General features: G+C 36.7%; 1 protein-coding gene across 1 annotated transcript; it reads left to right on the plus strand.

Annotated features, from left to right (window-relative positions):
- The first annotated feature begins 10,135 nt into the window (after positions 1 to 10,135).
- Positions 10,136 to 10,788, plus strand: LOC145088110 (mitochondrial import receptor subunit TOM9-2-like). Its single transcript, XM_079026323.1, has one exon. It carries the CDS (start codon positions 10,241 to 10,243, stop codon positions 10,523 to 10,525), a length of 285 nt encoding a protein of 94 aa, XP_078882449.1. The 5' UTR covers positions 10,136 to 10,240; the 3' UTR covers positions 10,526 to 10,788.
- Positions 10,789 to 15,702: the final 4,914 nt, after the last annotated feature.

The raw sequence follows: 15,702 nt of genomic DNA on the forward strand, positions 1-15,702 counted from the left end.
TTGCCCCCGGAACCAAATCAATACGGAACTCCACCGGCCTCTCGGGAGGCACACCCGGCAACTCCTCGGGGAAAACATCTGGGAATGCACACACTATCGGGACCTCATCGACCGACCTCAGTATCTCTGCACCTACTCTCGTATCCACCACATAAGCCACAAACCCATAACAGCCCTGCTGTAGACTCTACCTCGCTCTAGCGGCTGAACAAAATGCTGACCCAGAACGGGTACCCTCGCCATAAACCAAAAGAACTCCCCCACTAGGGTCTCGTATGGTCACCAGCTGTCACTCGCAGTCTATAACCGCTCCAAATCTGGTCAACCATTCCATGCCCACGATGACACAGACATCTCCTATAGCAATCGGGACCAAATCAATCGAAAACTCAACACCAAAGATCGCGAGTACACATCCTCGAATCACATCAGTGGCATACACTGCTCTCTTGTCAGCTATAGAAACTCGCAGAGGTTGACTCAACGCCTCTCGACGAATACTGATGTGCTGACTAAATGCTAACGACACAAAAGACCGACTCGAACCCGAGTCAAATAACACCAAAGAAGGTACATAACTCACAAGAAATGTACCTACGCATATCATAATATAAGCATAACTCTACAAACACAAAATAAACAGATGAAAGAATACATACCAGCCAAACATCGGGTGTTGCGTGGACCTCCTCCGTTGTCAACTGGAAGGCTCTCCCGCGAGCCTTCGGCGCCTCGGCCTTCACCGACCGACTCTTCGTAGCTCGTATGATAGCAGGGGCAGATCCCTGTGAAGCTCCCTGAGCTGACCCTCGCAATTGCAGACACTCGGCCATCCGGTGTCCGGTCTGGTTGCAGTGAAAACAGACTGCAAACCCCTTGGGGCAATCCTTGGCCATGTGCCCCTCCTTGCCACACTTGTAGCAAGACCCTGCCCTACACAACCCTCATGACTCTTCCCGCACTTGCCACAAGTGCGGACCTTCTGGTTCCCTGATCTCAAATCGGCGGGCTTAGCCCGCTTGGCAGCCGGTTGGGACTGTGTCGGTCACCGATCCCTCCCCTGAGACTCCGCCTCCTCCCTGGCCTGAGTCTCGAGCTCAATCTCCCTCTTCCAGGCATTCGCCTGAAGCTCAACAAAAGTCCGGTACGTCGAGTTCGCCACGAACTCGCGGATGTCTCTCCTCAAAATGCTCAAGTATCTACTCATGCGTGCCTGCTCGGAAGACACGTCCTCAGGGCAGAACATTGCCCTCTCATGAAACATCCTGGTCGCCTGGTGATCACTGTAACAGACTCAGTACCATGCTTGAGGGTCAAGAACTCCTGGGCCAAATGTTCCCTTTCCACCGGGGGAACGTACTCATCACGAAACATAGCGGTGAACCTCTCCCAGGTCACCGCGGCAAGCTCTGTAGAAGAATAGTGTGTTGTCACAAACTTCCAGCAGTCCTTCGCCCCCAAGCGGAGATGGTTCAACGCGAACCGAACTCTCAGATGCTCCGGACAAGAACACGTATAGAAGCATCCCTCAATATCAGAAATCCATCTCATAGCAGCGATTGGATCCTGCGTCCCATCAAACTCTGGTGGCTTCGTGTTGCTAAACTCTCGGCACAACAACGAGTCACCCCCCTGTGGCCTCGCAGCAGCAACGACTGCGGTGGCCACAACAACAACTACATCAGTAAGAGCAGCGTAACGCTCGTCAAAAGTCTCGATCAGGGTGGTCTAGATAGACCCAAACATCAATGGTATCTTAGCTCGGATGGCAGCAGCCACCTCCTCGTGAATCAATCTGCAGACCTCCTCATCGCTAACACCACTGTTCTCAGGTGTGTGGCGTGTCCCAACCATGATGTCTCTCTCTGAAATACAACACAAAATATCAGAGACTCGTTCGAGTGTACGCACACTCTATATCCCATTCCTACTCGATTCCTGGTACCCCAAGGATTCTTACTTGGGTTGCGCACAGATCCGGTGCCTTTGGTAGTACACTCTATATCCCATTCCTATACGAATATGTTGGGTATGATGATGGGAGATGAATGATGAGAGATAGAAGATGATGTGAGTATACATTGGCAGCTATAAACTTAGTGCCTTTGGGACAAACACCGGTAGCTATGGACTTAGTACCTGTTAGACGTTGGTAGCTATGGATTTAGTACCTGTTAGGAATTGGTAGCTATGGACTTAGTACCTATTAGTCAGACGCTGGTAGCTATGGATTTAGTACCTGTTAGGAGTTGGTAGCTATGGACTTAGTACCTGTTGAACACTGGTAGCTATGGATTTAGTACCCGATGAGTAGGATATAGCAGCTATGGAATTAGTGCTTTACGAACGAATATCGGCAGCTATGGATTTAGTGCCAGTCCTATAACCCTGGAAGTAAGGGACTTCGGAATAAACGAATGCAGGATAGATGACTCTTAGGTTAAATCCTTAAGAGTAAAGAAGATAACGGCGATGGGTAATTGGGTTAATTGTTTGATGATTGAACATAACAATTATATTATTGTGGGTTGAAAACCCAATGTACTCACCAGATTTCCCAACCTGACCCACTCAGTTTATGTATATCACAGGTGACGAAGTGAAGTGGCATTACACTGAGAGATTTAAAGAAATGTAGATCACTAGTGTAAATCATTGTAAGTTCTGTTTATGCTTATGTTTCGGTATTAACGATGACATCCCAAACGTTTTAAAATGAAATAAATATGTTTCCTCGAAAATGTTTTAATAACGTATTTACCATGTTTTTCTGGGAACAAATTCCGCAAACTTTTTATAAAATGAAGTACTCTGATTTTTATAAAGCATAAACAAAATCGGTCTTTTCTGACCGTGATTTTGGGCATGTCACATATACAAAAGTATCAAACCATTATACAAAATATCACGTTGTCGTTGATACTATGTAGACATTGGCATTGACGCCGACACTTGTGGACATTGTGTGAATGATGTTTGACTCATCATATCATAAGGTGTGACCTTAGAATATCCCCCCTATCTCATGATGTCAAAACATTTAAAGTATCTTCGGGAGAAAACTTTCTTTCAACTGCAAACTTAAGCTCCCCCTGAGAAGGTGCATGAATCCCCCCTGAGAAAATGAAGGCTTTTTAGACGCTTTGAAAACTTAGCCAACACATGGGACTTAAAAGGTGTTTAAATAGGGTGCAAAATCCCGAAATTAGGGTTTCTCAAACAGCGTCCAACTCGTCGAGTTGCCTCATTAATCTCGCGACCAAAACAACCTCTACTCGTCGAGTAGACCCCTTAAATTTCGCGATTCATCATCTTCAACTCGCCGAGTTCGACTTGAAATTGGCAATATTTCCACAATTAACCTTCTAGACTCCGGGTGTTACACACCGACATCAAGGGAATATCCCTCTTATTTCTCACACAAGTTCATCATGGAAGAAAACGCAAAGTTGGTTGTGAAACTCCAAATAAGACTATACCTAAAGATGCAAGAGGTGGTGAAAGAAGAAGTGGTGAAGTTAATGGACACGTGAATTATTTACACAATTTCCGATAGCCCATGGTTGAGCCAAATACATGTAGTGACAAAGAGGGGGGGGGATAAAGATGGTTACAAACAAGAAGAACAAGTTGATCCCGACAAGAATGGTAACCAGTTGGCGGGTGTGCAACGATTAATGCAAGTTAAATGATGCCATTTGAAAAGACCATTTCCCTTACTTTTATTGATCAAATGCTTGAGCGATTATCGACTCACCTTTTCTATTGTTTCTTAAATGATTTTTCAGATTACTTCCAAATACCGATAGATCTAAGAGATCAAGAGAAGACCACGTTTACATGCCCTTACGGTATGATTGCCTACCGGCGCATGCCTTTTCGGTTATTCAATGCACCGACCACTTTTCAGAGATGCAAGATCGCCATATTTCACAATATGGTGGAGAAGTTTATGGAAGTCTTCATGGACGACTTTACAATTTTTGGTTCATCTTTTGATAATTGTTTTCTAACCTCAATTTGATGCTTGATAAGTTGATAGGTGTGAGGAAACCAACTTGGTTTTAAATTGGGAAAAATGCCTCTTCATGGTCAAAGAAGACATTGTGTTCGGACACAAAGTTTCCAAAGCGGGGATATAGGTGGACCAGACAAAAGTTGATACAATTGCCAAATTGTCACCTCTAACAAATGTGAAAGGGGGTGCAAAGTTTTTTTAGGTCACATGAAATTTTACTGCCGGTTTATTAAGTTTTTTTCAAAAAAATCACGACATTTAACTCAATTGCTTTTGAAAGATTCTAACTTTAATAATTCTAATGATTGTTTAAACGCTTTCAATATTTTAAAAGAAGCCTTGGACACCACCTCGATCATGATATCCGCGAATTGGATTTTGCCATTTTCTACGCCTTAGGAGTCATTATAGGACACAGGGTTGAAAAACGTTGTCAACCAATTTTCTATGCTAGCAGAACACTCAACCCGACTTAAGAGAACTACACCATGACAACAAAGGAATTGTTGGTTGTCGTAGATGCTTTTGATAAAAGTCGTCCTTACTTAATTTTGTCCAATACAATTGTTTTTACTTACCATTCTGGACTGATTCGATGGGTGCTTCTATTACAAGAATTTGGGGACAAAAAGGGAATGAAAAATGTGGCAGTTGATCACCTTTCAATATTGGAAAACCCAAACCTAGAAGTGTTGGAGGAAATAGAGATTGACGTCAACTTAACATTCTAAGCTCAAAATACTCTAAAGTGATCTAAGGTGGATTTAGGATGCCAACCAACTTCCAATAAAACTCCAAAACAATTCAAATGATTCAAGGACATCAAAAATAGGTTAAAATACTTCCAATATCTTAAGAAATGAACATCAATTGGTTCATATCCTTGAAATAACCTTAAAACGTCTACATTTTTATAAAAAATAATCTTAATCGTTAAAGAGGATAAAAACTCAAAAGTTAAAGGAATTGCTTTAAAATGACAGTTCCTTTGACTCCATGCTTACAATAAACACACTAAAACCACTTCACAAGGGAATAAGGATGTTATAAAAAAGTAAACCTTGGTATATAACTAAATTCCAAGTTCCGCATCTTTAGAAATTTCACAAACCATTTGAATCCCATATATGACACCAAATAAGCTTAATAATTCCCAATTCCTCAAAGAATTCTTGAATACCAAAACTAGACAAGAGGATGCGTTTAAGGTGGGAATTCAAGCTTGGAACATGGATCTTTAATCAACAAAGTTGAAATCCCTAAGTTAAAGTAAAGTTTTATTCAAAATTTCATAATATCACCTTGAGACAAGGATGCCAATTGGATCATAGATTAGAATGGAATACATATTCTAGGCATACCACCAAACTCATATCATTGTTTGGAACTATGAAACTTGATCTAAAACACTTAGGGCTAGAAAATACCGAAATCATAATATGGAAGTTAAACTTGAATCAAACTCTACAATTCTCACCATTAGTTAGGAATTAACAAATGGGTCATGTATTTGAAGGAACATAAACAACCTGATCACAAATCCGAGCTCACATCACTGCTTGCAATCAATAGTTTGAATCAATGAACTCTAGATATGAAAATACCCAAATTACCACCATTAGAACTAGAACTTGATTCAAACATCATGGAATCTCATCATAAGCCAAAAGGTTGACAAATGGATAATTGCTTGAAGAGATTGTACCATCTAACCATAAAATTAAGCTCATATCATTGCTTGAAGCTTCAAATTCGGATTTGAAGATCCAGGGTTCTAGAAACCCACCAAATCACATCCAAACTCACAAATCTTCTAACTATTTGTTAATTGGAGTTTGTAGATAGATCAAGGAGTTAAACCACATCAACAGTTTTCAAGATAATCACCCAATTGAAACATAAATTCGGATTTCACCATTGATGGTTAAAAAACTCATCAAAACAGCTCCAATCTCACAACCATTTGTTGGTTGGAGCTTGGAGATGGATTAAAGACAGAAACTACAACATTAATTTCATATAAACACGACCAATAAAGAATGAAATTCATATTTATCATCTTATTGAAACCCTAATTCAAAATTAGGGAAAAAGAGGAAGAAAATTACCTTTTGATGAAAATGTTGAAGAGGTTTGAGCAATGATTCATCTAGAAGTCTCAAGTTTCAAAACCTTATGAGATCGAAATTTCGTTCAAGGATGAATTGGGAGCAAAAACTACGAGAGGGAGAAAGATGGGTGAAAATGGGAAGATAACAACATAACAACGTTGATATAAACTGTTCAACAACAAAAGTGCGTCATGCTCCCCCTTAAAATCGACAAATTGACAGTTTTGGTCCTTCGTCCAAAAATCCTTTCAGAAATGGTCTCAATGCTCATTACAAACTCACATTAGCTAAAAAATGGTCCTTCCACATCTTAACTTATACAAAATCGATCTTAGATGTTCATTTGGTCAAATCCTCTGGTGAAACACAAGTTTCTCCAACTTGACACTTTTGGTCCCTAAACTTTAAAAGTTTTCATTTGACGGTCAAACACTATCAAATTTTATTTATGATTTATCAATAATGTTTATTATGGTTATCAATCAAAATAATTTACATTTATTTATTTATTTATTTCAATTTACTTTATTTTAAATTAAAGAAACTTTTTATTTTTACTAAAATGCCCAAAACTTCTAGCCCCCAAAACATGATGTTGCAACAGATGATGAAATCATCTATTCAATATGAAAAATCAAAGTTGTTAGTGACACTATGGAACTCGATTATGGAAGATGACAACACACATACACATCGATTTCTCATTGGCATCGACGTACCTTTCTAGTTCGGTGTATTTTAACTTCAAAATGGAAGCTTTTTGCATGAAACAATGATGTCAGAAACCCTTTTCAAACCCTTATTATCTCCAAGATCAACTACATGAAAACCCTTTTTGATGCAAATGTTTTTTTAAAGGTGATGTTAGGAATGTACAAATGTATTTTTGGAAAAGATCGAATAATATAAGTGAATGGTGACCGACTAAGGAGCTTAGCTTGTTGTTAACCAGCTTGTTGACAAGATTTTGAAACGTGGGTTAACAACAGGTTAAGCTTCTTAGTCGGTCACCACTCTCTTATACTATTCAAAATTTTCCAAAATATGTTCGTACACTCCTAACATCATCTTTTAGAAGAAACGTTTGCATCAAAAAGGTTTTTCATGTAGATGATATTGCGCAGAAGAATGGTTTGAAAAAGGTTTCTAACATCATTGTTGCATGCAAAAAACTTCCATTTTGAAGTTGAAATACACTGAACTAGAAAGGTAACATCATCTCAGTTATTTAGGCTAATTAGAAACAAAAAAATAAACTTAGGTCGAATGAGAATCTAAGGCTGTGTTTGGCGCACTACAGCAGGCTGATAAGCTAACTTATTTTTCGAGTTTTATTAAGTTGTCATGTTTGACTAAGGACGGGCATATGGACCAGGGAATCGGCCGGAACTGGTCTCGGAACCGGTACCGGAATCCGATGGAAACAGTTGGGCTAGGATCGGTACTATAATCTCGTCAATTTTTGGACCCGGGACCCGGTAAGAACTGGTCGTTGGAACCGGGAACCGGACCGGATAACTCACTCAAATTTTGAAAGTTGCATAACTCACTCAATTTAACTTTTTTTGGTGTGAAGCTTTTTCCTACATGTAGATTATAATTTTTAGTTAACTTTAGACTATAAAAACACTTGATTTGGTTAAGGATTGAATGAGTTACAAGCCCCGTAAGGAAGGGTATCAAATCAATTTTTTTTTTTATGTTTCCGCAATTAAATGTAATCTGACTTTGTTGTTCAAATGTACATAACTAACTCAATTTAGCTTTTTTTTTACCTGAATTTTTTTCCTACATGTAGATTAGGATTTGTAGTTAAGTTTACACCATAAAAACGCTTGATTTTGTTAAAAATTGAATGATTTACAAGCCCCGCAAGGAAGGGTGTCAAATCATAATTTTTTTTTATGTTTCTGCAATTAAATGTAATCTGACTTTGTTGTTCAAATGTGCATAACTCACCCAATTTAACTTTTTTGAACTGAATCTTTTTCCTACATGTAGATTACGATTTTTAGTTAAGTTTAGACTATAAAAACGCTTGATTTGGTTAAAAAGTAAATGAGTTACAAGCCCCGCAAGGAAGAGTGTCAAATCAAAATTTTTTCATCTTACAACAATTAAACGTAATCTGACTTTGTTGTTAACATGTACATAACTCACTCAATTTAAGTTTTTTTTTTACGTGAATCTTTTCCCTACACGTAGTTTAGGTTTTGTATTTAAGTTTAGACTATAAAAACACTTGATCAGGTTAAAAATTGAATGAGTTACAAGCCCCGCAAGAAAGCGTGTCAAATCAAACCGGTTCCAAAATCGAAAACCCAGTAAAAACCGGATTCGGAACCGGAACCGGTAGAACTGTCGGGCCAGTTCGGTTTTTTATTTTAGCCGAAGCCGGTTCCCGGTTCGGGTCCGGGTCGAGCCGGTTCCCGGTTCGGGTCCGGGTCGAGCCGGTTCCATCCGGTTCGGTCCATTTGCTCGTGCCTATGTTTGACAAACGAAAAAATGTTTATAAGTTTGTTTTATTAAAAAAGCTACTTAGATTAGTTTTTTAGGAGTTTTTATTTTTTATTTTATTTTTTAATTTTCCAAATGTACCCATTTTTTAATTATAGAAACATATTTATATAAATGTTCTTTTAAATCATTTTATATTTTTTCGGCTAGTTTTATCAAACAACATTTTTTATCAGCTAGTTTTTACTTTTCAACTAATTTTAACTAGTATGTGAAACATAACACAAATATTACAAACCCTTCTGACTTTTATTGTAATAACCCAAATAAAAGGGATAATGACTTAAAAGGGTAATATATTTTTCGATTTGTACACATTTGGTCACTGAGTTTTTTCGTCCACATTTACCCCTTTAACTTGTTAAACTGTACACATTTAGTCCTTATGACCGGCTACATCAAGTTAGCCGGTAAAAATAACTAAATAGGGTAATATATTTCTCCTTTTGTATACATTTAGTCCTTATTATTTTTGTACACATTTAGTCCTTAATATTTTTTTGTTGCAAAATAAGTCATTTTTGTTTTTATACTCATTCAATACTTATGAATGATTTCTTAAGTTTTTCTCACGACATCTTACGTGAGATAGCCATATGGTGGTGGGATAGGTTGAGACGGTCGTGCTATATGTTGTAGGCCAAGATACCTGGTGTGGGCCGGCTGTAAGCCGTAGACACGGAGGCTCGAGAAGAGTGGTTGGGTTAAGGCGACAGACCAACAAACCCTGGGTATTCCAGTCTAATGACTGATTAGATTTGTTGTATGTTGGCATTCCAGTTCGATGACTGATTGGGCCAATGTATTCCAATCCAATGAGTGTGGGCCCGTTATGCATGATAATAAGTTTGTTGTATCGGATATTTTGGGGGAAACTCGTTAAACTTTGTGCTTACCCAGTTGTTTATGTTTTCAGGTTCTATCGTTGATCATGAGAAGGCGAAGGCAAGACTGTATACACTCATCAACAGTATTGAGGATATCGCGTTTCCTATATTACTCTGATTTTCGATCGATGTATTTTGGAATAAATGTTTTTTTATTAATAATAGATTTATAATTAGAGAGTTTTGCCTTATTTAAAAATGAAGTTTTTTTGGTTGTGAAAATGAGACGTTACACATAAACATCAATAGCCCCACACATTTCATTAATGATTGTCCCATGTAAGATGTCGTGAGAAAAATCTATAGAAATCATTCATAATTACTGAACGAGTACAAAAACAAAAATGACTTATTTTGAAACAAAAAAATATTAAGGACTAAATATGTACAAAAATATTAAAGACTAAATGTGTACAAAATGAGAAATATATTACCATATTAAATCATTTTTCTCGGCTAACCTGAATAACCAGTCATAAGGACTGAATATGTACGGTTTAACAAATTGAAGAGGTAAATATGATAAAGAAAATGTCAGTTATCAAATATATAAGAATCCAATAATTTATTACCCCTTTTAAGCCGATAAAAATACCAATGTTTCAAAACCAAAATAACCCTAATGATCCCTAAATTGAGTAAAGCTTCAAACCAGCAGCTCGAAAGAGAAAATCACGAAACCTTGACGCCTACTAGTTCAGCCAGTAATGGCGGCGAAGAAGTCCAACAGCGAAGGCGTTCTATCTAGGGTTTCATCAACAGTATCCGAATCTCCAATCGTCTACAAAGGCAAGCGCGCAGCTTCAGATGCGGGTTTCGTCGTCAAGAAGCTCCTCAGGAGCACAGGCAAGGCAGCCTGGATTGCCGGAACAACTTTTTTGATCCTCGTTGTTCCCCTCATCATTGAAATGGACCGAGAGGCTCAATTGAACGAGCTGGAGCTCCAACAGGCTAGCCTGCTCGGCACTCCATCTTCCGCCGCCCCGCACTAAGCCCTAATTTGATCGGTCAGGTTTTTCTGCTTAATTAGTGGTTTCGAATGATATAATTTGTGAGGATTTTTATTTCCATTATAACAAAGTATTTTTTGTTTATTCCTGCTGTTGTTCCATAGATGGGATTATCACATGGAAATCGAATTTATCATTGTTGATTAAGATGAGTATTGTGATGGATGAACACAATTGGGGAGCTTGCCTCCTTGTTATCAATTGCATATCTTCCATGAAATCTATGATTGTTATTTGCTGTTAAATTCTTAAATATTGTTTGCTTTGGCTTCAGCTTGCTCTATACTCTTTTAAATTGTTAAACGCATTGCTTCCAAGTTTGCAAATGCGCGAATTTTATGGTTCTTTGTTACGTTGGCATAGTCCATATTCAAGAATTCATTTTGTTAACTCTCATAGGGCATCATTGAGCTGTGTGAGTATTCGATAGAGATGTTGTACATCATCATCTTGTTCGTGTGATACAGCAATTTGTTGCAAACGACTCATTGGGAGTCATTAATGTTATTGTGTGATTCTGTCCCTTAATTTGAATGGCTGCATATTAGATGTCAACTGAGACTATAACGCATTGGATGCATATTAGATGTCATCGTTTTGGATCATGGTATAATATGCAAACATCAATTACTATGAAGCTTTCCATCTTTTAGCTGTAGATAAAACATTTAGAGAAGCTGTCCACTTTTTAGCTTAAGAGAAAACATCCATTCATAACCCTAAATCCTTGTCGTTTCCATGATAATCTTTGCCTTCAGTTTCTATTCCACCATACATGGAAAATGTTTTGATTTGTTTATTAAATTGTTTTGACAAAACTGTTAGTTTTTATGTTTGATTTTCATGTTCTTTAGTTGCAAAAACAATGTGTGGATCACTGAAGACTAACTCATCATCAAAGATGAAAGATCAAATATTGTGTTTGATTTCTTTTTCTTGAATTGTTTTTGTTTCTCTTTGCTAATTTTCAAACTGCGCAGTTCCTCTGTGAAAAAAAAACTCTGAAAAAAACACCATAACATTCCCCCTTTGGGCGGAAATAAGTATTTTGGGGATGTTCTTTTGTATATGTTTATGAACAATCAAAGTTTTGTTTCATCCACTGTTTTGAAAACCGGACCGGCCAGTCGAACCGGGAACCGGTAAGGTTTTCAGTTTTTTAGCCTCCGAAAACCGCTAGTATGTATGTCAAACCGTAAAAAACCGGTGATTTTCTGTGAACCGTGGCTCGACCGTACCAGTTTAACCGCCTATAGAACCGTTTTTTGGAAATTTTTGATATCGACAATACAATACCCAATCCCAAATCGCAAACGCTAAAGTCAAAACCTAATGAAGTCGACTGCTTTTCCTTTTGCTTTTTCCAGTTCCATCTCCTTGGCTAAATGCTAAACCTGTGTTCGACGCCTTCATCTTCATCACTCCATTCTCGAAGCCACTGGCCCACACTTAATCGATTTCTTGTACACTACCGGCGAACTCCACAGGTGAGCTGGTGGAGCTGCAATTTTTCGACCACACTCCACAGGTGAGTTGCAATTCTGTTTATCATTGTTTCTCTTTATCTGTTTTCAGTTTATATCTTATGGATGTTGATTGATTAGTTATTTTTTTTGGTGAAAGTTTGTTAGAAAATATTCGAGAAAAAAAATATACGAAAATAAACTACAAAACAAAAATACAAATAAACATAAGTCTTCACTATTGACTAAAAATACCAATAAAAAAAAATTGTTTATTTGTTTATCATTTAAAAGTTAAAAAAAATAAGAAAATAAAATATATATATCCCTACTTCTCCATCCTCCTCTTTCCATTTACCCAACTTCCTCTACATTTCATCTCCCTCTTTTTCATCCACTCCCGCCTTCACCTTCACCCAATCTATAAACCAAAATCAAACCCCAACCTCTTTCCCTATATCTATGTTAAGAACCTTAAATATTGTAATCGACCTCAAAAAGAAATCGATATGATGAAATCTTGAACCTTAAATCTATGTAAGATCATGAACAGTGAGATGAAGAAATCGAGGTGAGCAACTGGTGTTTAAATTGCTCGCAGGTGGGTTTTTCGGTGGTGGTTGTCGGGGGTGATGATGTTGATGGCGGAGATGGTGGATGATTGTTTCGGTGGTGTACTGGTAGTCAACGGTAGTAATGTCAACCGGTGGTAGTGTTAACAATAAAAGTGGTTGTATTGCTACAACTCCGCTCCATCTCTTCTTTCTCTGCTTCTGTTTTTAGATCTAAGGGACTTATCCCTTCCGTCATCATCACAAAGTCCCATTCTTCTCCTATGCTTTCTACATTGAGAAACTATTGTAATGCTCCAATAACTCCTCCATTTCTTTCAACAACTTCTCTTGTCTTTTCGAAGCAAATGTCAATCAAGAAACCTCTCATCACTAGGTGTACGATGTGATTCTTATCTATTGAATGTAGGATTGCACGTGAAACAAAAATGATAAAATGAGGGTGGCAACGGTGAAGGAGGTAGTGGTTTTGAGCTTTGAAACTGGGAGTGGGGTGGGGTGGGATGAGGTAAATTTCCTATGATGGTTGTGTAGATTTATGGTGGAGGTGTATATTTTCAGTGATGTTCGTTAGGTGTTCTTCAACAAAAGAGGAAGAACGAGAGAAATATATATAGATATTATGTTTAAAGTTTAAAAAATGTAATTAAAATACTTTTTAATAATTAAATATAATCAGAAATGTCAAAAATAAATGAAAAATAAATAGCAAAAGGCATTTTAGTCATTTTATGTCTCACAAGGGAGGAAGCATGCAAATTTAAACTAACCGGGGATGAAACGTGCAACTTTTAACCAAACGAGGATGATCCGAGTTAATTTTTGAAAATAGGGACCTAACATGCAAGACACTTGCACGAGGGATGATTTGTGTAATTTACTCAAATATCAAACATACAAATTATCATGAAAATAATTCACCACATCTTGATTCTAGTCTTAAAAAAAACAAAGTTCACAACATAAACATCAAAATACCATGAAATGTATGAAAATCCAAACTTCATCACATTCTAATTATCATCTAAAAGAATCTATGACAATGTCTTTTAAAACAACTCTATCATCATCTTCAATATCAAATAGAAATTTAATTTTAGCAAAACTTAAACTAAAATAGAAGAATAACAATAATATCATTGTAGTTTGGTGGTTATTCTTCACCAATATTCTCAAATTCATTATAACTTAGTTCACCTACTGGTATTTCATCAACCACCCAAAAATCGATTTTATCAATGCTTTTGTAATTGAGCGTATCATAAGACTTTTTGTTATCCTTTAACCTAGAAACGAATATTAAAATGCTCTTAAATATAAATAAAGAGAGTGAAAAAAAAAGTTTGAAAGTATAAGTTACCTATTTTATAGACACAAATTATAATGAACATAAACAAGGTTGTTAAGCCTTTGATGCTCCAACCAATTCTTTCTTTTAGTGTAGATTTTCTTGAAAATACTACACTTCCGCTCACACCCGAAAGAAGAAGCAATTTGGTTTAAAATTTGAATTACAAATTTTTGCAATTCCGAAGCATCTCCACCATGTAATTTCCATCATTCATCTAATGGAAAATAACAAAATAATATTATAATCTTTTTACTATAATTCACCATTAATAAAAAAGTGAAAAATGTTACCTGGATGAGTAGTATTTGAGAAGCGAAAACAAGTGTTCTACTAAAACTATCTTCATTCTCACGAAACAAGTTTAGTTGGCCTATGAGAGTTAGACCACTTATAGTACAAACAGTATCGTAACACTCAATCATATCAATAAACCCTACAACCACCTTTGGTTTCTTACAAAAACTTTCTTGATCGTATTGAAAATCTGAATTCAACCAATAAGTAGCAGCATGAAGACTCTTACGCAACATCCTATCCCAACGATTTTTAATGATGCTAGTATAAGGGTCGTGCAACCCTTTGTTGTTGCGCAAGAGTTTCTTAAATCATTTCCCCCTATACATACCTTCGTATACATAACATAAAAAAGAAAGGAAAACATCATTAAAAATAATAAAACTGATAATATATTTTTAAACATCATTAAAGAATATAAAAAAAAAATATTATTTTAAGCAGTTTCTCACCGGAATCATAAATCCATAAAAGTCCTAACATTGGAGTCATCACCTTTCCTGTGATAGCACAATAAATCCAAAAGCTTTCATTCAATATGACAAGCTTAATTTCTTTTGTTTTTTCCAATCTAATCATTTTTTTTTTAATAATTCGGGGAGGTGACAATAACTTGCAAATCATGTTTATGATCACACAAACTCTTCAATGCGATAAATGCACTACCAAAATGAGTGTCACTCGTACAAATAATGAGTCTTCATGTTGTTTATGGTCTTTCAATACGATCAAGAAAAAGTTTTGTAAGAAACTAGAGGTGGTTGTAGGGGTTATTGATATGAATGATTGAGCGTTACGTTACTTTACTGCCAATGGTCTAACTCTCTTGGGCTAATTAAACTTCTTTTGTGAGAATGAAGGTAGTTTTGGTAGAACACTTGTTTCTTTCTGGCAATACAACTCGTCTAGGTAACGTTTTTCAGATTTTTATTAATTGAGAGTTATATTATAAAGATTATAATATTATTTTGTTATTTTTCCATTAGATGAACGGTGGAAATTATATGGTGGAGATGCTTCGCTATTGCAAAAATTTGCAATTCGAATTTTAAGTCAAACTGTTTCTTCTTCTGGGCGATCAGAATTGAAGTGTCTTCGAGAGAATCCACATTAAAAAAAAAAAAGAATCGGTTGGAGCATGAAAGGCTTCATGACCTTGTTATGCTCATTATAATTTGCGTCTACAAAATAGGAAACTTATACTTTCAATTTTTTTTCACTTTTGTTTATTTATGTTTAAAAGTATATTAACATTTTTTTTCTAGGCTTAAGGATAACAAAAATTCTTATGATCTGATTGATTATGAAAGCATTGATAAAATCGGTTTTTGGGTGGTTGATGAAATACCGAAAAGTGAACTAAGTTATAACGAATTAGAATATGGTTGAAGAAGAACCACCAAACTACAATGAATCAACAATTTTTGAATCCCAAGCTTCTCAAGGTTAGATTTAGGTTAGATTTTATGTAATTCTATC

This window comes from Lactuca serriola, chromosome 2 (genome assembly GCF_051521515.1).
Source record: "Lactuca serriola cultivar US96UC23 chromosome 2, Lser_US96UC23_V15, whole genome shotgun sequence".
Taxonomy (NCBI): domain Eukaryota; kingdom Viridiplantae; phylum Streptophyta; class Magnoliopsida; order Asterales; family Asteraceae; genus Lactuca; species Lactuca serriola.

Bases quoted from the DNA above. Each gene is read 5' to 3' on its own strand.
- LOC145088110 (XM_079026323.1), top strand. From the start codon at position 10,241: ATGGCGGCGAAGAAGTCCAACAGCGAAGGCGTTCTATCTAGGGTTTCA.